A 23277-nucleotide genomic window follows, 5' to 3' on the forward strand; every position below is an offset into this window, starting at 1 on the left:
AGCTAAAGAATTAAACATACTGTGATTATTCTAAAACGAGAGAATGAAATCACATTATTCCCTTAGCCTATATTTGAACTGTGACTTGACAAAAAATAATTACCACTCAAATAAATGTGTAATCTCATAAAACAACAATGTTTTAACTGAAATAAAATAATGGGGGAAAACATACAAATTACAAGATCCCTCTGACTAGTCTTGGACAATTTGTTTTAATGCTAAGTTTATTTTTGAAATTGTAGATAATCATTAAACCATGATTTAAAAATGGCAAATGTCCTGTTTCTCTATTGTTATAAAGGAAATGTAGCTCACACACGCACACACATCTGGCTGCGCGTAATGCAAATAGCTGCCAGTCCAACTGCAGAGAACAGGCATGCATTTCCCCACCTGTCCATCACAGCCGGTCTATAATTGAGGAAGCAGACAAATTTAGGTCCACTACACTCCAGGCCAACCACAGACAAGAAGATTAGAAACCAGTTGGAGACGCAAAGGGAATTAGAGCTGTGGTTAGAAAAACAAATCCCTAATGGCATATTCCAAAGTATAAGCAAGATGTTAATAGCTATGGAGAGGCACTGTTGATGCACTCTAACTATGGCTAAAATTGAGTTTGTCATTATGATGCCCTGTTGTTAATATACATGAAACTATGGTGGGAAGATAAACTGTGGTTGTAAGTTGTAAGTAATTATTAGGAAGTAATCAATAATGCTTAATGGACTCACAAACTATACATATAACTAAATGTGATGTGCAACACAGAAAATGTATATAACATGTTTTCTAAGCATTTAGTAATTGAGGAAATACTTCCTAATGATTACTAAATGCTTAGAAATCATGTTACATACATTTTCTATGTTGCACATCACATTTAGTTATATGTATAGTTTGTGAAAGAGCCCAAGTGACAGCAACCATTTCTGTTCTGAACATGGCACACAAAGCCAACGTACAGCCCATCTCTAGGATCAATACTTAAAACGGTGAAATCTACAACTAGACTCGACGGGCTAACCCTGACCATCTGAGAAAAATAGTGCAACTCCAGCTGCATCTTAGTTTAATAGCAACAGTGCAACTGAGAAAGAAGCACTGAACAATGGATTATCACCTATTTCCTTGACTTTTCCAAATGTCTGTCCTAAGAGAGCAGAGGAAGTCGGATCATGTTGCTCTGTGTAGTCAGTGTTGTGGTGCAAGAACCTGTGATTGACCCTCCCTGGCAGGGAGGGAAGGGACAGCTGGAGGTCCTGGGTGTGAGGCGGCGTGAGGCGGACGCTAAACAATCAATCAGGCCAGCTGGTCACCTGACACCAGCCCTGTCGCAACGCATCGGTCACCCCCGGGAAAACACACCGGTCACAACGCAGGGACGCAGTACTGCTGACCGTACCCACTTCACCTCTCCACCATCACGCCTGTCAATCACAGGGAGGACCAGGCACGCACAGGGTAGACAGTCACACCTACTCTACAATGTGTGTACATTAATACATCATTGTGATAGTGTTTCTTTTGAGTGTTCAGTCAGGTCTTAAATACCTGTGTAAACCGATGGAATTGATACTGACGGTTAAATGCAGATTTCCCCTTTTACTTATTTTCGTTCCACTACACCTGCACTCATTAAAAGTAATTATACAGTTTGTTTCTGCACTTCAAGAGAGTTAAAATGTTCGACAAATTGAATCTGATATTGGCTAATACATTCCAAACGGCATACAACTTCAACTGCCATTTGACAATCTGTAAGAATTGTTGTGTACTGTGTAGTTGGTTATGTGCAGGCTAACGGTAATTCCCTGCAAAAGGACAATGTCTAGAAGTCCAGAGGAAATAGAAACTCAGTGGTCTTTAGAAATATCAACTTCACTGACTCAGATTAGAGAAATCATTGTCTAAATACCTTCACAGTACAGATGAAGAATAGAGTTAGCACAAATATATATATATATATTGATGATGAATCATACTTTTAGTGCATATGCTTATAAACTATTTTTAAAAAAGTGATGTTTCAACAGAAATGCATTTTTTCAACCCATTAAAACAACACCATTTAGAATCAACTAATTCTATAACTAAGTGTTCAGTTTAAAGTGTTATCTCCAGGAGCTTCTGTACCCAGCTGCATAAATACATACCACAACTTAACACCCTTAATACACTGCCTGCCTGACCGCCTGCCTGACTGCGGCTAGCCTAATGTGCTAAATTAAACAGCGAGTACTGTATGTGCGTACACATGCCTCCTGTCACAACACATACAACAACCTTTCCCCTTTAAACATGACGCCAAGAAAAGGTTCATTTTTGCCGGAATCCAACAGCTAGCAGGTCACTGCTGGAGAAATTAACACTCAGTGACAATTCCGCGTCACAAAATTAACAATGTCGCTCGCAGAGTGGGCTGCTCTCGACTAGAACGCACAAGTGCCTGGATGGAAAGGCCAACACCATGACTGCAGCTATGCACCACTCATCCGCAGCTGCCACTCACTCATTCACTCTATCGTTCTCTCTCTCTCGCTCTACCTCCTTCCCTCGCTCTCTCCCTTTTGTCTCTCAGGGCAGTGAGCTGCTGTCACGGTGGAGGAACGCCTGTCAATCTCAGGCCCTAATCCAATGGCACATCGGCGGGGGACATGTCACATATGTTAAGAGGAGCAGAGAGGGAATGACTGGGGGGACACAGACCGGGGCGAGAGGAAAGGAGGAGGGCAGGGTGCGCCCGTGACAGACCCACTGTGACATGTGGCCCCGGACCAACTCTGAGTAACCAAGCTGCCACAGGAAAAGGTGGGGGGCAGGTTGAGTGGGACGGGGGCATGGTTAACCTCGCCTGACGTGACTAGCATTCAGAAGTGGCACGCAGGGAGGGGGCCGAGGGAAATACCAAGCACTGCCACAGAGTTAAACTCACAGTGATCTTACAATATTACTCAAAGATCACTCATTTTTACATAAACAGTTTGGGGCTCAGTGGACAAAGAGACGTAAACATGAAATGCTTTGTACACATTTCATACCATAGTCCAAACAGTTGACTATTAGCACATTGAATACTATGTGGTTCTACTAATGTATCATAGGCATCAAGACAGGTGTTCACCAGTGTTAGATACTGAATGTGGTTTAGTGTGTAATGGATGGAAATAATGCATCTTGTCATTGAAGACATTGACCTGAATGCATGATTAGAGCTAGAGTTATAGAAATGAGAAAGCCATTTCCCTGCTACTGGCTGAGGGGTCTGTCTGGGACTCACCTGGTGGTGTTGAATATGCTGCACGTTGCAGGTGAAGTCACAGTAGAGGTGGAACTTGTCAATGTCTTTGGGCTTCCCCTGGTGACCCTCTTTCTGCTGCTCCTTCAGGGCTGTCCTAGACACAGACGACTGGAGCATCACCATGCTTTTATCACATCTGAGAGAGAGACAGACAGAGAGACCGAAAGACAGAGACCGAAAGAGAGAGATCGAGAGACAGAGAGACAGAGACACACAGAGAGAGACACAGAGAAAGAGAGACACAGAGAGAGAGAGAGAGACACAGAGAGAGAGAGAGACACACACAGAGAGAGAGATAACCGTAACACTGTAAATAACGTTCAAAAGAAGTTTGAAATATCTATGCACACACACAGATGCCAAGAAGTGTCACAGAGTACTTATTACCAGCTAGATCGCAGGTTTAGCTGAAACAATGATTGGAGACGGGGAACAGATGGAGTGGGGAACACAGCTCTGTACATAGTGTGGAAGGCAAAGAGGGAGAGAAGGAGAAAGTTCTTACAGCGATCTTATATGGGTCAGAGTCTCTCCGTCTTTAGCAATAATATCAGCCAAAATCTGCACCACTCCGGTCGACACCTCCTCCAAGGTGGACAATCCTGTGGGGCAGACACATGCAGAAATTATGTATATATAATTCACATTAGGATATGAACACAGTAATAAACTAGTTGTAGCACTAACACTATGGTATCAGTGGGACAGCATACTGGGAGATTTGAGCAGTAAAATGTTATTCCACAGAAACTAACATCAATACTTCCCCTGTACAGTATGTAAAAGGTTTGACTGTGTTACTCAAAGCAAACCCGGTGTCCAAAGATCAACATCGTTATGTGTTGAATTCTGAGAGCGCATGTCCAGTATTATAGGTCTAATGGAAATGTATTTTCATCTGCATATGAAAGCAATGGCATTATACTGAATTACCATACATTCAATTTCACTGGAAGTGCAATCAACCGTATCTTACGGAGGGGGGTTGGGAGAAATTATATCTAGCCAAAGCATCCCCATTGTGGTCCCCTTTCATAGACCTTCGCTGCCCTCTTGTGACCAATTCTTTAAAACCATGGTAACTGATAATGGCAAAGAACTGGAGTTGCTGCAGATTAGCCCAGCTGGCTAATGTGAGGTGTGAGACACAGGGCTAGGGTTGCAAAATTCTTTCCCCAAATTTCCTGGTTTTCCTGAAATCCTGATTGGAAGATTCCTACAATTAGAAGTAGATAAGCAGGAAATCCGGGAATCTTCCAACAGGGAATTCAGTACCATTGGCAGTATAATGTGTGTACCTTCACTCCCAGGTTTGACCCAGGCTCTCAGGTCCAGAGTGTAAGGACTCTGTAGCAGGGCCTGGGCAGCAGACTCCAGTCCCAGCTGCCTGGCACGACAGGCCTTGCTCAGCTTGCTGCCTTTCTTGTAGGGTGCATACTGCAGGGGTACAAGCACACATCAGAGAGAGGATATTCCATCAGGCAGTGAGTCAGTCATCACATGTTCCAGTTCAGGTCCAGATCACATACATGCACCGCCCAGTTCTGGTCAAGTAGACCTAGAGTTGAAAAACTCCCTGTAATTTACCAAAGTTGGAATTTCCTGAAATGTTGGTAATTAATAGGTAATTTTGATCAACTATGGAAAAATATTAAACATTAACAGTATTCATGAAGTTCATGGGTTATATTTAGGATAATGCTTTGCAGCTAAATAAATCAAATATGAAAACTCCAAAAAATCCTTGAAATTTTCCAGAATTCCAGTAGTTTACTGGTAAATAAAAATAAAAAACTACCGGTAACATTCCATCCCTTTGCAACCCTAAGTAGACTGCTCTCACTCACCACGTGGTCCAGTTCATCAGCGGTCCTGCAGTTCCTCAGAGCCTGTTCCAGCTCAGCAGTCAGGACTCCCTCCTTCTTAAGAGTCTGACTGATAGTCTGCGTCTTCTTCGCCAGTGCACTAGAAAGATCACAGGATCACACAGATGAAAACATGCATGGACACACATACACACCAATACAGAAACACACACACACACACACACACACACACAGAAAAACAGATGAAATACGCACAAAAAAAATATCGGCAACTATAATAATACCCAACTTGTCGGATTGGCGCCATCTAACGGAGATGATCTGTTATTGGACTGACTGGTTGTAACAGTTATTTATGCAGACATACAAATATACAGTATGCAGGGTATCAGAGGTGGAAAAAGTACCCAACTGTCATACTTGAGTAAAAGTACATTTAATACAAAATGACTCAAGTAAAAGTGAGTCACCGAATAAAATAGTACTTCAGTAAAATTCTAAAAGTATTTGGTTTTAAATATACTTGCGTATCAAAAGTAAATATAATTGCTAAAATATACTTAAGTATCAAACGTAAAAGTACAAATCTTTTCAAATTCCTTATATAAAGCAAACCAGGCCGCACCATTTTCTTGTTTTTTAAATTTACAGACAGCCAGGGGCATGCTCTGACCATCATTTACAAACAAAGCATGTGTTTATTGAGTCCACCATATCACAGGCCGTAGGGATAACCAGGGAACCATATCACCTCCACCCTACCTGACACCCTTGACCCACTCCAATTTGCTTACCGCCCAAATAGGTCCACAGACGATGCAATCTCAACCACACTGCACACTGCCCTAACCCATCTGGACAAGAGGAATACCTATGTGAGAATGCTGTTCATCGACTACAGCTCGGCATTCAACACCATAGTACCCTCCAAGCTCGTCATCAAGCTCGAGACCCTGGGTCTCGACCCCGCCCTGTGCAACTGGGTACTGGACTTCCTGACGGGCCGCCCCAGGTGGTGAGGGTAGGCAACAACATCTCCTCCCCGCTGATCCTCAACACTGGGGCCCCACAAGGGTGCGTTCTGAGCCCTCTCCTGTACTCCCTGTTCACCCACGACTGCGTGGCCATGCACGCCTCCAACTCAATCATCAAGTTTGCGGACGACACAACAGTGGTAGGCTTGATTACCAATAACGACGAGACGGCCTACAGGGAGGAGGTGAGGGCCCTCGGAGTGTGGTGTCAGGAAAATAACCTCACACTCAACGTCAACAAAACTAAGGAGATGATTGTGGACTTCAGGAAACAGCAGAGGGAACACCCCCATCCACATCGATGGAACAGTAGTGGAGAGGGTAGCAAGTTTTAAGTTCCTCGGCATACACATCACAGACAAACTGAATTGGTCCACTCACACAGACAGCATCGTGAGGAAGGCGCAGCAGCGCCTCTTCAACCTCAGGAGGCTGAAGAAATTCGGCTTGTCACCAAAAGCACTCACAAACTTCTACAGATGCACAATCGAGAGCATCCTGGCGGGCTGTATCACCGCCTGGTATGGCAACTACACCGCCCTCAACCGTAAGGCTCTCCAGAGGGTAGTGAGGTCTGCACAACGCATCACCGGGGCAAACTACCTGCCCTCCAGGACACCTACACCACCCGATGCTACAGGAAGGCCATAAAGATCATCAAGGACATCAACCACCCGAGCCACTGCCTGTTCACCCCGCTGTCATCCAGAAGGCGAGGTCAGTACAGGTGCATCAAAGCTGGGACCGAGAGACTGAAAAACAGCTTCTATCTCAAGGCCATCAGACTGTTAAACAGCCACCAGTAACATTGAGTGGCTACTGCCAACACACTGTCAATGACACTGACTCTACTCCAGCCACTTTAATCATGGGAATTGATGGGAAATGATGTAAATATATCACTAGCCACTTTTAACAATGCTACCTTATATAATGTTACTTACCCTACATTATTCATCTCATATGCATACGTAGATACTGTACTCTATATCATCGACTGCATCCTTATGTAATACATGTATCACTAGCCACTTTAACTACGCCACTTGGTTTACATACTCATCTCATATGTATATACTGTACTCGATATCATCTACTGTATCTTGCCTATGCTGCTCTGTACCATCACTCAATCATATATCCTTATGTACATATTCTTTATCCCCTTACACTGTGTATAAGACAGTAGTTTTTTTGGAATTGTTAGATTACTTGTTCGTTATTACTGCATTGTCGGAACTAGAACCACAAGCATTTCGCTACACTCGCATTAACATCTGCTAACCATGTGTATGTGACAAATAAAATTTGATTTGATTTGGATGTTCTCATGATAAGTTTGTGAATGACACCATTTTCCTGTTCTGCTAAGCATTCAAAATGTAATGAGTACTTTTGGATGTCAAGGAAAATGTATGGAGTAAAAAGTACAATATTTTCTTTAGGAATGTAGTGAAGTAAAAGTAGTCAACATTATAAATATTAAAGTACAGATACCCCTAAAAACGACTTAGCTTGTGCTTTCAAGTATTTTTACTTAAGTACTTTACACCACTGGCTACTATGAAATATTTGTTTGATTATCTTAAGTTACTTATGGTGAAGTCAAATAAACAAGTGAAATAGTATTTTCTATTCCAGTCTAATAAACTGGTATAGCACCCCACTAATAAGTTCCTCACTAGATCTCCTCCAGCACCAGCTGCACATCCCTCACGGCATCTGCGTCCATGTGGTTGATCATCTCTTTCCTGTAGCGCACTATAAAGGGAATGGTGTTCTCCTCTTTGAAGAGCTGGGAAATGTTCAAACACACCCACTGGTCCACTCCTGTCCTCTCAGACAGCAACTGACAACACACAGAGGAGAATGCTGCATCACAGAGGAATCAAAGTACCATGTGAATAATACTACATTAATGAGGAAACATACATTGATTGCAATGGTCAACTATTTTGCAGACAACTTTAGGGTGCCATTCAGTCAGACCAGCTATTTACATATTTGGTGGTTTGGCACAACAGTATAGCAACTGTTCAGTTTATTTAGGTTAGAGCTGAAAATTATGGTTTGTTGTTGAATTACGCAAAGGACTTACTTGAATAAGGTCCCAGTTCATGTTCAGGTCTTCTCCAAAGGCTCTTCCTGAGGTGGGCAGTCTGGTGGGCCTGCCCTGAGGGGCACTGCTGGTCTTCTGTCTCTTCAGAGAAGGCTCATCAAACGCGAAGTCCTCCTCAGGCTCTTCCTTCTTCCCCCCATAAGGCTGATGGCTGGAGGACGGCCCCTCAGACCACCCGCCCCCTGCTCTGGACATGTTGTTGTTGCAGGATCCATCAGGCACAATGAAGGACAGTCTCTGAAAGACATCCATTGGAGGAGTATATAAACACTTACCTGATATAACAAGCGGTGAAGTCAGTCAGTGAGGTGTCTACCATTATGTACAGCCAAATGTGTAGTAATTTCATAGAAATCATGTTGAGCAGTTCGTATTACACTGTACCTCTAAGTCCCTATACCACTGTAATAACACAAATCACTCAACTCCATTAATGCAATTGCAAAGCAAGTAATGTCTAACCAAATGAACATAATATTGTTACTGGCGTAATAAAAGCTTACTAAACAGGTGGAGAGTTTCCATGACTCTTACCTCCTTCTTGACCCTGGCTGACTGCTGTGACTCCGCTGCATCACAGATGGAGTTAGTCTGATTGACTCCTCCAGCCCCTTCCTCTAACAGAGCTTGCTGCTTTTTACCTCCTTTTGTTGCTCTGGGAACTTTAGGGGGTTTGGGTTCTTTAGGGGGTTTGGGAGCTTTAAGGGGTTTGGGAGCTTTAGGGGCTCTGGGAGCTCGGGGCTTCCTCTCCACTGGTTTGCGTGGGGCTTTGGGTTTGGATTCCTTGGGCTCTTTAGGTTTAGCCTGCCTCTTCACCACTGGTTTCTTCTCGCTTGGCTGAGCTTTCTGCTGCCTCTTGGGGGCCTTGGATTCTGGCTGCCATTCTTCAATCTCATCTTCACTCGCTGACTGAGTGTGTGGACTACTAAGGGAACAGAGGCTTGTGTTATGGAAAACTGATCAAAAGGGAAACTGTGAATACAGAAGCTTTAGAATACACACAAAACAACACAATTTTTATCAAATGAATTCCATACACGATTCCTGACTTATGTTAAAACTCACAATTCATCGGAATCTCCATCTGTTGTCTTTTCCGTGTAGACTTTAACTGTGCGAGTTCGCCGTTGCATCTGGTGAGAGATATAATCAACATTTAATTTTTTACCATTACCAAACCCACTCTTACTGTCAAATCAAACAAAGGCGTAATAGTCTAAGCCAACACTATCAATACTGCTGTGTCATATACAGTACCAGTCAAAAGTTGAAACACCTACTCATTCAAGGGTTCTTTATTTTTACTATTATCTACATTGTAGAATAACATTGAAGACATCAAAACTATGAAATAACACATATGGAATCATGTAGCAAGCAAAAAAAAGAGTTAATCAAAATTTATTTTAGATTTTTCAAAGTAGCCACCCTTTGCCTTGATGACAGTTTTGCACACTCTTGGCAATCTCTCAACCAGCTTCACTTGGAATTATTTTTCAACAGTCTTGAAGGAGTTCTCACATATAATGAGCACTTGTTGGCTGTTTTTCCTTTAGTCCCACTAAATGCAAGCCAAATGGGGTGGCATATCGCTGCAGAATGCTGTGGTAGCCATGCTGGTTAAGTGTGCCTTGAATTCTAAATAAATCACAGACAGTGTCACCAGCAAAGCACCCCCACACCATCACACCTCCTCCTCCATGCTTCATGGTGGGAACCACACATGCGGAGATCATCCGTTCACCTACTTTGCGTCTCACAAATACACGGTGGTTGGAACCAAAAATCACAGATCTCCGCCAGTCTAATGTCCATAGCTCGTGTTTCTAGGCCCAAGAAAGTCTCTTTTTATTATTGGTGTCCTTTAGTAGTGGTTTCTTTGCAGCAATTTGACCATGAAGGTCTGATTCATGCAATCTCCTCTGAACAGTCGATGTTGAGATGTGTCTGTTACTTGAACTCTGAGAAGCACTTATTTGGCCTGCAAATTCTGAGGCTGGTAACTCTAATGAACTTATCCTCTGCAGCAGAGGTAACTCTGGGTCTTCCTTTCCTGTGGCGGTCCTCATGAGAGCCAGTTTCATCATAGCGCTTGATGGTTTTTGTGACAGCACTTGAAGAAACATTAAAAGTTCTTTAAATTTCCCGGATTGACTGACCGTCATGTCTTAAAGTAACGATGGACTGCCGTTTCTCTTTGCTTATTTGAGCTGTTCTTGCCATAATATGGACTTTGTCTTTTACCAAACAGGCCTATCTTCTGTATACCACCCCTACCATGTCCCAACACAACTGATTGTCTCAAACGCATTAAGGAAAGACAATCCCCAAATGAACTTTTTCCAAGGCAAACCTGTTAATTGAAATGCATTCCAGATGACTACCTCATGAAGCTGGTTGAGAGAATACCAAGAGTGTGCAAAGCTGTCATCAAGGCAAAGGGTGGCTACATTGAAGAATCTCAAATATATCTTGATTTGTTTAACACTTTTTTTGGTTACTACATGATTCCATGTGTGTTATTTCATAGTTTTGATATCTTCACTATTATTCTACAAAGTAGAAAATAGTCAAATAAAGAAAAACCCTTAGATGAGTAGGTGTGTCCACACTTTTGACTGGGACTGTATGTAGGCTAATACACATTTAACCAGATTTTCTAAATAGCCTCTACTCCTGCCCTTGGCCTACAATAACCTCGGTAAAAAGGACTTTCAAAAGCCTACTGCCTACTGGTAGTCCTAGGCCTACTGAGATGGCTGTATTTAATAAGTACCCACACACTCTCCCCATCAGCCCTTACAGGACACTGGTAGAGGCAGGTAGAAATACCTTGACCACTCAAAACCACGCACACGTCCGCGCCTCATAGTACGTTAGAGCCCGAGAAACCGAAACAAACTAGAACAAACACACAGTAAGCACTCGAAAACAAAATACATGTACAAACTGTAGATACATAATAAACTTGAGTTACACAGATAACTGGGGAACTTGGTAGCAATATGGAGCAATGATCAGCATGTACACTATACAACACAACACCACATACTAGGACTACTTATTTTCAGGAGAGCATCAGGTGTGTGTGTATTGATTACGGAAACCAATTACCGTTTAAGTATCAAACTGCAAACGGAACGAAACGGGGAGGGACCTACCTGACGTTGTCCCATATAAACTCTCGTTTTACTTTTGGAGTGAATGGTTTCTTTTCCAAAACGTTTTGCAACAGAATCGGCGTAAAGATTACACCCCAGTTCGAAGAGGGTAGTTCCAAGCTAACGTTAGTACCCCATACGGGATACTTGAGATGTCCATACCCCCCCCCTTGGCACTAACCTTAAACCTTGCCTAACCATGTTTTACTTCAATGAGGGTTAGGGACGTACTAAGGATCTCTGATAGCACGACCGTTAAGATGGAAATGGAACGCTCTGTCTCTCTCGTGGAAACGGTTCGTCATGTCTCTAGTGTAATAGCTATGATTATAACAGTATTGGTTGCAGAGGCCTGCAGTTAAATAACTAGAAGTTGAACACGTTACCCTTCGCTGCAAAATACCCCTGGCCCAACCTCTGCTACGGCCGGGTAGCTTCGTCCCGCAACTATCCATTTAAATTACAATTTGTATTAATTTAAGCTAACGGCCGGGTAGCATCATTCATTCAAATCTGGCGCGAGTGTCACCAGAGTGATTTGTCTCCCTCGGCGTAGCTAGGCCTATAGCTACATTATGAAAACATTGGTTAGTGTTGCATTTACGATGAAAATATGTTTAGCAGTTTGTTAAACAAAAGTACAACAAGCTACTCACGTTGATAGTGTTTTTCAATTGGAAGAGCTTCTAAGCAATACAGCCATGTTGCAAAAACATCTGGCAAACGATGCTCTTGCTACTTCCGCCAACACGTGACGTGATAGGGCTCATCCAATCATAGTTTAGGATCACTTCCGTCAATCTATTTGTACAGAGGGACACTAAGTCATATCAACTCTTTACAATATACTACTTATAAAACGTATTATAGTAACTAACATTGTACGGAAATGTACTTCAGTGTATTAGTACTCACAACGAGAAAAACACCCTATGATGAAAATGGTGTGGTCTATTCTGAATCACATTTAAAGGACCAGAGTCACTTAAATTATTGGGCAACTGAGATTTTGGCAATAACAGGCAATTATTCCAAAGAATATTACTTTGAGCTACACTAAAATGCAGAATATCTCATGAGAAAAGGCAACATTTTTAGGCACCTGTTTAAGCGTATTTCAAAAAATCCTTACTATATTGACCCTATTGCCTTTTTTGCAACAGGCTACATCTGGATTAAGTGTTTGATTTATAGTTCTTCAATGGGAGAGTGGGGTAAATTGAGCCAAAGGGTTAGTTGAGCAACCACTTGTTTCTAGGAAACCATACAAAAATTAACAATGTGACCAAATATTCAGGAAGAGGTCATAATTTAATGGAGAAAGAACCACATGGAAAAAGTGGCATGCAAGTTAGGTCCAAAAAACATATTTTCATGAAGTCAAATTAATTGATTGTGTTATATGCTTCATGATGTTTGTATCTTAACTAAAGTAGATTGTTTTAATACATCAGTTGTGGTCTCTATAAGCTACAATATGGAGGTCCTAACCCAAGCATGAAAGTGTATCCTTGTATGAATGAATGGCATATACATACATATATACATACAGTGGGGCAAAAAAGTATTTAGTCAGCCACCAATTGTGCAAGTTCTCCCACTTAAAAAGATGAGAGGCCTGTAATTTTCATCATAGGTACACTTCAACTATGACAGACAAAATGAGGGGGGAATCCAGGAAATCACATTGTAGGATTTTTAATACATTTATTTGCAAATTATGGCGGAAAATAAGTATTTGGTCACCTACAAACAAGCAAGATTTCTGGCTCTCACAGACCTGTAACTTCTTTTTTAAGAGGCTCCTCTGTCCTCCACTCGTTACCTGTATTAATGGCACCTGTTTGAACTTGTTATCAGTATAAAAGACACCTGTCCACAACCTCAAAACAGTCACACTCCAAACTCCACTATGGCCAAGACCAAAGAGCTGTCAAAGGACACCAGAAACAAAATTGTAGACCTGCACCAGGCTGGGAAGACTGAATCTGCAATAGGTAAGCAGCTTGGTTTGAAGAAATCAACTGTGGGAGCAATTATTAGGAAATGGAAGACATACAAGACCACTGATAATCTCCCCCGATCTGGGGCTTCATGCAAAATTTCACCCCGTGGGGTCAAAATGATCACAAGAACGGTGAGCAAAAATCCCAGAACCACACGGGGGGACCTAGTGAATGACCTGCAGAGCGCTAGGACCAAAGTAACAAAGCCTACCATCAGCAACACACACCGCCAGGGACTCAAATCCTGCAGTGCCAGACGTGTCCCCCTGCTTAAGCCAGTACATGTCCAGGCCCATCGGAAGTTTGCTAGAGAGCATTTGGATGATCCAGAAGAATATTGGGCGAATGTCATATGGTCAGATGAAACCAAAATATCACTTTTTGGTAAAAACTCAACTCGTCGTGTTTGGAGGACAAAGAATGCTGAGTTGCATCCAAAGAACACCATACCTACTGTGAAGCATGGGGGTGGAAACATCATGCTTTGGGGCTGTTTTTCTGCAAAGGGACCAGGACCAGCAACAGTGTGTGAAAAACTTGTGAAGACTTACAGAAAACGTTTGACCTCTGTCATTGCCAAAAAAGGGTATATAACAAAGTATTGAGAAACTTTTGTTATTGACCAAATACTTATTTTCCACCATAATTTGCAAATAAATTCATTACAAATCCTACAATGTGATTTTCTGGATTTGTTTCTCATTTTGTCTGTCATAGTTGAAGTGTACCTATGATGAAAATTACAGGCCTCTCGTCTTTTTAAGTGGGAGAACTTGCACAATTGGTGGCTGACTAAATACTTTTTTGCCCCACTGTACATACATACAGTCCCAGTGAAAAATTGACACACCTCATTCAAGGGTTTTTCTTTATTTTTACTATTTTCTACATTGTAGAATAATAGTGAAGACATCACAACTATGAAATAACACATATGGAATCATGTAGTAACCCAAAAAAGTGTTAAACAAATCAAAATTGATTTTAGATTCTTCAAAGTAGCCACCCTTTGCCTTGACAGCTTTGCACACTCTTGGCAATCTCTCAACCAGCTTCATGAGGTAGTCACCTGGAATGCTTTTCCAACAGTCTTAAAGGAGTTCCCACATATGCTGAGCACTTGTTGGCTGGTACCACATTCATCTGTACAAACAATAGTACGCAAGTATAAACACCATGGGACCACGCAACCATCATACCGCTCAGGAAGGAGACACGTTCTGTCTCTTAGAGATTAACATTCTTTGGTGCGAAAAGTGCAAATCAATCCCAGAACAACAGCAAAGGACCTTGTGAAGATGCTGGAGGAAACAGTTACAAAAGTATCTATATCGACAGTAAAACGAGTCCTATATCAACAAAACTTGAAAGGCCGCTCAGCAAGGAAGAAGCCACTGCTCCAAAACTTCCATAAAAAAGCCAGACTACGGTTTGCAACTGCACATGGTGACAAAGATTGAACATTTTGGAGAAATATCCTCTGGTCTGATGAAACAAAAATAGAACGGACCATCGTTATGTTTGGAGGAAAAAGGGGGAGGCTTGCAAGCCGAAGAACAACATCCCAACCGTGAAGCACAGTGGTGGTAGCATCATTTTGTGGTGGTGCTTTGCTGCAGGAGGGACTGGTGCACTTCACAAAATAGATGGCATCATGAGGTAAGACAATTATGTGGATATATTGAACAACAACATCTCAAGACATCAGTCAGGAAGTTACAGCTTGGTCGGAAATGGGTCTTCCAAATGAACAATGACCCTAAGCATACTTCCAAAGTTGTGGCAAAATGGCTTAAGGACAACAAAGTCAAGATATTGGAGTGGCCATCACAAAGCCCTGACTTCAATCCTATAAAAAATTTGTGGGCAGAACTGAAAAAGCTTGTGCGAGCAAGGAGGCCTACAAACTTGACTCAGTTACACCAGCTCTGTCAGGAGGAATGGGCCAAAATTTACCCAACTTATTTTGGGAAGCTTGTGGAAGGCTACCCGAAACATTTGACCCAAGTTAAACAATCTAAAGGCAATGCTACCAAATACTAATTGAGTGTATGTAAACTTCTGACCCACTGAGAATGTGATGATAGAAATAAAAGCTGAAATAAATCATTCTCTCTACTAATATTCTGACATTTCACATTCTTAAAATAAAGTGGTGATCCTAACTGACCTAAGACAGGGAATTTTTACAAGGATTAAATGTCAGGAACTGTGAAAAACTGAGTTTAAATGTATTTGGCTAAGGTGTATGTAAACTTCCGACTTCAACTGTATATACACTCCTTCCCTGAAACATTAATTTCTCATCGCCTATTGAAAACTGGGCTTCCTACTTTACTCATAACATAACTGTCCTTTACTTTCGTTGAAAAATATCCCAAAACTTTGTAAGAATTTCCTTAATTCACTGTTAGGGGAAATTGTTGGAAAGTTGCACGCTCACTTTTAGTTAGGGGAGACCGGGGGAAATTGTAACAGTCTTTATATCTATTATAGACATGTTAGTACAGTAGTGAACCTATAGACCTTCAGTGTGACAGGTTAGTACAGTGGTGAACCTATAGGTCTTCAGTGTGTGACAGGTTAGTACAGTGGTGAACCTATAGGTCTTCAGTGTGACAGGTTATTACAGTGGTGAACCTATAGGTCTTCAGTGTGTGACAGGTTAGTACAGTGGTGAACATATAAGTCTTCAGTGTGTGACAGGTTAGTACAGTGGTGAACCTATAGGTCTTCAGTGTGTGACAGGTTAGTACAGTGGTGAACCTATAGGTCTTCAGTGTGTGACAGTGGTGAACCTATAGACCTTCAGTGTGACATGTTAATACAGTGGTGAACCTATAGACCTTCAGTGTGACAGATTAGTACAGTGGTGAACCTATAGGTCTTCAGTGTGTGACAGTGGTGAACCTATAGACCTTCAGTGTGACATGTTAATACAGTGGTGAACCTATAGACCTTCAGTGTGACAGGTTAGTACAGTGGTGAACCTATAGGTCTTCAGTGTGACAGGTTAGTACAGTGGTGAACCTATAGGTCTTCAGTGTGTGACAGGTTAATACAGTGGTGAACCTATAGGTCTTCAGTGTGTGACAGGTTAGTACAGTGGTGAACCTATAGGTCTTCGGTGTGTGACAGTGGTGAACATATAGGTCTTCAGTGTGACAGGTTAGTACAGTGGTGAACCTATAGGTCTTCAGTGTGTGACAGTGGTGAACCTATAGGTCTTCAGTGTGACAGGTTAGTACAGTGGTGAACCTATAGGTCTTCAGTGTGTGACAGGTTAGTACAGTGGTGAACCTATAGACCTTCAGCGTGACAGGTTAGTACAGTGGTGAACCTATAGACCTTCAGCGTGACAGGTTAGTACAGTGGTGAACCTATAGGTCTTCAGTGTGTGACAGGTCAGTACAGTGGTGAACCTATAGGTCTTCAGTGTGTGACAGTGGTGAACATATAGGTCTTCAGTGTGACAGGTTAGTACAGTGGTGAACCTATAGGTCTTCAGTGTGTGACAGTGGTGAACTTATAAGTCTTCAGTATGTGACAGGTTTGTGATTCTGAAAGGACAGCAACCATAATACCAGCGCACTCATGTAGCAGAGTGCATTTCTTGCAAAACACAAGGGCCAGTTGTGTAGTGGAGGCTATACACAGGTATACACCACACCAATTTTCCCTCCATTTTTTTCCATCACTGAGCAAATTTCAGGTCTGCCGAGCACAAACTTGAACGTTGTGAAATTCTGTGCAACTTCCAGCGAGCGTTTATTGTGAACACTGAGACTGTACCCGTTTTAAGTTACAGTTTTAACAGTGGCCAAGTAGACTACAGTGGCTATTTGATTATAATGTAGGCCTACCAGAGTGGCCTACCATCAAAATCAATGGAGAAAATGCATCCCATTACATTTTAACATGGAAATAGCTGTTCTATCATTCAGCCTACAGTAGCAGCCAACGTGTGGTGATCAATGTAGGCCTACATTCCAAGAGACTTTTGAAAAAAACATGCAGGGCTTGTCCTTCAGACAAGGTCACTGAAAATATCGTGTTTGATGCAACAACAAAAAAACACTAAAAAAAATCAAATGCATTATTATTCCCATACCATTACTACAGAGAATCAGACAAATTATGTTACCCTTTGCCTTTTGGCTACTTAGCTTATTCAAACCCGTCTCAAAATACAACACTGCCCCTTTAAGACAAAACAAAGCCCTTTACCTGACTTGCTTTTCAAATATGTCTAGAAATGTACATGTGTTGTGCTCTTGTAGGAAGCATTCACTCCCCTATGGCTGAATACAAAGTATCTATAACTGGGCTAATAACTCACTAACTAGCAAATAACTTGAACAAAATGTGCACATGTGGCTACATGCAGCTCTCGCTCTGATCTCAAAACGAGCACATCTACTCAGGGCCAGTTTAAAGTCTTCTTCTTCGATGGGGTTTAACGGCGGTTGGCATCCAATGTTAATGGTGCATTACTGCCACCAGCTGGACGGCGTACCAGTTCTGTAAATAGGGCAGATCCATGTATGGAAATTATTCATTTGCATATAGGCATACTGCAGCTCTGATTGGTTAAACTGCACCGGTCTGTAGAGTATCGGCTGAGTCGTGCATGTCAATGCAATAAAATCCTACTCTGACGCGTTCTGCCTACAAAACAATCTCTTGCATAGCTCGTTTTGTTTCGATATGCTGTATTGAAAGTGTCTAATATTGCGTTGAAAAGATCACAATTGCCACAGTAAAGGGAAATGTTGATAGTGTTAACAGGGAAAACCCCAGAACAGTGGTCACCAACCGTTTCTGAGTCAAAATGTAAGCCTAGATTTTTTTTAACATTACTTAAAAACCGTAAGCCTATGCAACATTAACCAATTAAAAACAGTACTGTAGCAGTGAGGTCTGAGCAGTAAGCTATAGGCCCAATACATTATCACGGCATATTGGCTTTGCTTGAATTGCCCTGCCAGTGTACTGATGTTCTGGACATTTGTTATTAATTATATATAAAAATAAGGTAGGCTATATGATCAAACTGGTAATAAATCCGTTGTTGTATTACTTGTGAAGCACCTCTGCGTCATCATACATTTAAATAGTTGTATTTTACTGGGATGATGGTGCCTGCATCTGTGGTCAGTCTCAGCAAATGGAGAGAGCAGCAGACTGAGGGTCCACCTCTCAACATCCCTCCGCTCTCCCGTTCCCCCACTGACACTGACCAAAAATGGACACCGTCCTTCAGCTGATTTTTATTTAACTAGGCAAGCCAGTTAAGAACAAATTCTTATTTATAATGAACGCCTGCCTACCAAAAGGAAAAAGGCCTCCTGCGGGGATGGGGCTGGGATTAAAATGAAAATTAAAATATAGGACAAAACACACATCACGATAAGAGAGACACCACAACACTACAAAAAGAGAGACCTAAGACAACAACATAGCATTGCAGCAACGCATGAAAACATAGCAACACAACATGATAGCAACACAACATGGCAGCAGCACAAAACATGGTACAAACATTATTGGCCACAGACAACAGCACAAAGGGCAAGAAGGTAGAGACAACAATACATCACACGAAGCAGCCACAACTGTCAGTAAGCGTGTCCATGATTGAGTCTTTGAATGAAGAGATGGAGATAAAAACGGTCCAGTTAGAGTGTTTGTTGCAGCTCGTTCCAGTCGCTAGCTGATTGCGAACTCGAGTCGCACTGCATTATTTATGCTGCACAAATTCATGTTGTTACTCCTATGAACTCAGAGAAAGTAAAATATTCCTCGATATTAAAAAAGACCCAAGCCACTAATAATAACAGCGTAAGTCTATAGATACACTTTCCTAATCATTCATTACTGCTGCAGTGCTTGTTGTAGCGCTGAGTGGAAATTGGAAGAACGCACATTTTACAGTTCATAAAATGTTGACAGTGTTGGGTAAGAAATTAAACATGAACTCAATCCTACAAGCAGCACCTCTTTGCTCTTTTAGTTGACAGTCTCTCTCTAGTCATGGTTTTAATTCTCCCAGTATTAACTTTGCTATAGCTTTCTTTTATGACTGCTACCTTACTGTAGACACGATCATTTGAGCCATCCGATATATACCATCAGTAGCCCTATAGTGCACTTGATTTGCTCTCTGGGCCCACCGGGAAGGCAGAGATCATACCTTCAGACACATGAAAAGGTTCAAAATGGCAACAGTTTGCCTTCTCGTCAAGCAGGGCAGCTGAATCGGGTGCACCTACCGTCAACAGCCTAAGACAAATCAAAAAATGGCAAATCAAAAAATCTAATCTAATTTTATTGGTAACATACAAATGGTTAGCAGATGTAGGGAAATGCTTGTGCTTCAAGTTCCGACAGTGCAGTAATATCTAACAAGTAAAATAACAATTCCACAAGTAATCTAACAATTCCCTTTTTTTTTTTAAACAACTACCTAATACAAACAAATCTAAAGGGATGGAATAAGAATATGTACATATAAATATACGGATGAGCGATGACCGAGCGGCATAGGCAAGATGCAATAGATGGTATACGATACAGTATATAGATATGAGATGATTAATGTAAGATATGTAAACATTAAAGTGACATTGTTTAAATTGACTAGTGAGTCTCTATGTAGGCAGCAGCCTCTCTTGAGTTAGTGATTGCTGTTTAGCAGTCTGATGGCCTTGAGATAGAAGCTGTTTTTCAGTCTCTCGGTCCCAGCTTTGATGCACCTGTACTGACCTCACCTTCTGGATGGTAGGGGGTGAACAGACAGTGGCTCGGGTGGTTATTGTCCTTGATGATCTTTTTGGCCTTCCTGTGACATCGGGTGTCCTGGAGGGCAGGTAGTTTGCCCCTGGTGATGCGTTGTGCAGACCGCACCACCCTCTGGAGAGCCTTGAGGGAGGTGCGGTAGCCGTACCAGGCGGTGCTACAGCCCGACAGGAAGCTCTGATTGTGTATCTGTAAAGGTTTGTCAGGGTTTTAGGTGGCAAGCCAAATTTCTTCAGCCTCCTGAGGTTTCACCTGTGGACCATTTCAGTTTGTCTGTGATGTGTACGCCGAGAAATTTAAAACGTTCCACCTTCTCCACTACTGTCCCTTCAATGTGGATTGCGGGGTGCTCCCTCTGTTTCCTGAAGTCCGCGATCATCTCTTTTTTTAAACTTTTCTTTTTTTACCCTTTTTTCTCCCCAATTTCATGGTATCCAATTGTGCGTCGCCCCATGGTCCTCCCGGTCACGGTCGGCTGCGACAGAGCCCGGGCTCGTACCCAGAGTCTCTGGTGGCACAGCTAGCACTGCAATGCAATGCCTTAGACCACTGCGCCACCTGGGAGGCCCCTCCTTTGTTTTGTTGACGTTGAGTAAGAGGTTGTTTTCCTGACACCACACTTCGATTCTCGTCGTTGTTGGTAATCACGCCCACTACTATTGTGTCGTCTGCAAACTTGATGATTGAGTTGGAGGCGTGCATGACCACGCAGTCATGGGTGAACAGGGAGTACAGGAGGAGGCTGAACACGCATCTTTGTGGAGCCCCAGTGTTGAGGGTCAGTGAAGTGGAGATGTTGTTCCTACCTTAACCACCTGCGGGCGCCCCGTCAGAAAGTCCAGGACCCAATTGCATACGGTGGGGTTGAAACCCAGGGCCTCCAGCTTAACGATAAGATGGTGTTGAATGCTGAGCTGTAGTCAGTGAACAGCATTCTTAACTAGGTGTTCCTCTTGTCCAGATGGGATAGGGCAGTATGCAGTGTGATGGTGATTGCATCGTCTGTGGACCTTTTAGGGAGGTATGCAAACTGAAATGAGCCTAGGGTGGCAGGTAAGGTGTAGGTGATATGATCCTTGACTAGTCTCTAAAAGCACTTCATGATGACAGAAGTGAGTGCTACGGGGCGATAGTCATTTAGTTCAGTTATCTTTGCCTTCTTGGGTACAAGCTTTATCATTGGGTTTTTTACAGAAATGTTTGGCGATCCACTAGGGATGCCTTGGAGATTGACCGGTTGGTTGGTGACCACTGCTCTAGAAAGTTGAGTGAAGTTATATCTCCTGAGCTGATATTTCGTCTGTGTTGCAGTCCTGGGGAGCTGCGCCGGCGGCACGCAGTTTAGACGGAACATTGCACCAGACCATATACCCACTACCCTCAGTCTGCTTGATGTGTATCAAAGTAGTGTAGTGGAGGTATACAATTCATCAATTATGTAGTTACGGGTTAGGTCGTCATTGTTCATAATCATTTGTTCTTAACTGACTTGCCTAAAATAATAACACACATAGCCTAGTTTCATCTGAAGGCAGCAAGAGCATGCAGCTCTCATGGTTGTGGCATGGAGCAGCTCACAGAAGAACGGTAGGGTAGCAGGTAGGAAAGACGTTTCAACTGATGATACAGTGTCTTTGGAAAGGATTCAGACCCCTTGACTTTTCCACATTTTGTTAGGTTACAGCCTTATTCTAAAATTGAATAAATCGTTTTCCCCTCATCAATCTGAACACAATACCCCATAATGACAAAGCAAAAACAAGTTTTTTGAAATTTTAGCAAATTTATAAAACTAGTATTCAGTATTCAAAAGTATTCAGACCCTTTGTATTCAGACCTACTTTGTTGAAGCACCTTTGGCAGAGATTACAGCCTTGAGTCTTCTTGGGTATGATGGTACAAGCTTGGCACACCTGTATTTAGGGAATTTCTTCCATTCTTCTCTGCAGATCCTCTCAAGAGGAGAGCCGCACACTCTAGGTGCTCAGATGCAAAAATATTTATGTCCAACGTTTTGACAGACAAGCTGTCTTCATCAGGTTATAATGACAAACACTGCGGGATGACTCATTTATATAGTGTCAAAAGACACACAGATGTCTGTAATCATGGCCTGGGTGTGGCCTGATAACATTGGTTAATTCTCATATATTAAAATAGCATACAAAAAAAGATGAGGTGAACCTTAGCCCAAGTCTGAGGTCCTGAGAGCGCTGGAGCAAGTTTTCATCAAGGGTCTCTCTGTACTTTGCTTGGTTAATCTTTTCCTCGATCCTGACTAGTCTCCCAGTCCCTGCTGCTGAAAAAACCCTGCTCTGCATGATGCTGCCACCACCATGCTTCACCGTAGGGATGGTTCCAGGCCAAAGAGTTCCATCTTGGTTTCATCAGACCAGAGAATCTTGTTTCTCATGGTCTGACATTCCTTTAGGTGCCATTTGGCAACTCTAAGCGGGCTACCATGTGTCTTTTACTGAGGAGTGGCTTCTGTCTGGCCATTCTACCATAAAGGCCTAATTGGTGGAGTGCTGCAGAGATGGTTGTCCTTCTGGAATGTTCTTCCATCTCCACAGAGGAACTCTGGAGCTCTGTCAGAGTGACCATCGGGTTTTTGGTCACCTCCCTGACTACAGCCATTCTCCCCCTATTGCTCAGTTTGGCCAGGCGGCCAGCTCTAGGCAGAGTCTTGGTGGTTCCAAATTTCTTCCATTTAAGAATGATGGAGGCCACTGTGTTCTTGGGGACCTTCAATGCTCCAGACATTTTTTGGTACCCTTTCCCAGATCTGTGCCTCAACACAATCCTGTCTCAGAGTTCAATGGACAATTCCTTCGACCTCGTGGCTTGGTATTTGCTCTGGCATGCACTGTCAACTGTGGGACCTTTTTCTATAGACAGGTGTGTGCCTTCCCAATAATGTCCAATCAATTGAATTTACCACAGGTGGACTCCAATCAAGTTGTAGAAACATCTCAAGGATGATCGTTGGAAACAGGATGCACCTGAACTCAATTTCGAGTCTCATAGCA

General features: G+C 42.5%; 1 protein-coding gene across 2 annotated transcripts in view; it reads right to left on the reverse strand.

The window, feature by feature from the left end:
- The window catches only part of srbd1 (S1 RNA binding domain 1), a 92829-nt gene extending 80592 nt beyond the window's left edge, over window positions 1-12237 (reverse strand). The window contains exons 1-9 of one of the 2 annotated variants that reach the window (XM_042306203.1): window positions 12101-12237; window positions 9349-9416; window positions 8818-9205; window positions 8263-8520; window positions 7847-8013; window positions 5152-5269; window positions 4603-4741; window positions 3810-3906; window positions 3284-3440 (exon numbers count right to left, since the gene is read on the reverse strand). In XM_042306203.1, the coding sequence (XP_042162137.1) occupies window positions 3284-3440; window positions 3810-3906; window positions 4603-4741; window positions 5152-5269; window positions 7847-8013; window positions 8263-8520; window positions 8818-9205; window positions 9349-9416 (1392 nt within the window). In that variant the 5' untranslated portion in view covers window positions 12101-12237. Of the gene's footprint in view, window positions 1-3283; window positions 3441-3809; window positions 3907-4602; window positions 4742-5151; window positions 5270-7846; window positions 8014-8262; window positions 8521-8817; window positions 9209-9348; window positions 9417-12100 lie in introns of both variants that reach the window. The other variant, XM_042306202.1, reaches the window with a different exon arrangement.
- Between the last annotated feature and the right edge of the window lie 11040 nt (window positions 12238-23277).

This window comes from Oncorhynchus tshawytscha, linkage group LG25 (assembly GCF_018296145.1).
Source record: "Oncorhynchus tshawytscha isolate Ot180627B linkage group LG25, Otsh_v2.0, whole genome shotgun sequence".
Lineage (NCBI taxonomy): Eukaryota > Metazoa > Chordata > Actinopteri > Salmoniformes > Salmonidae > Oncorhynchus > Oncorhynchus tshawytscha.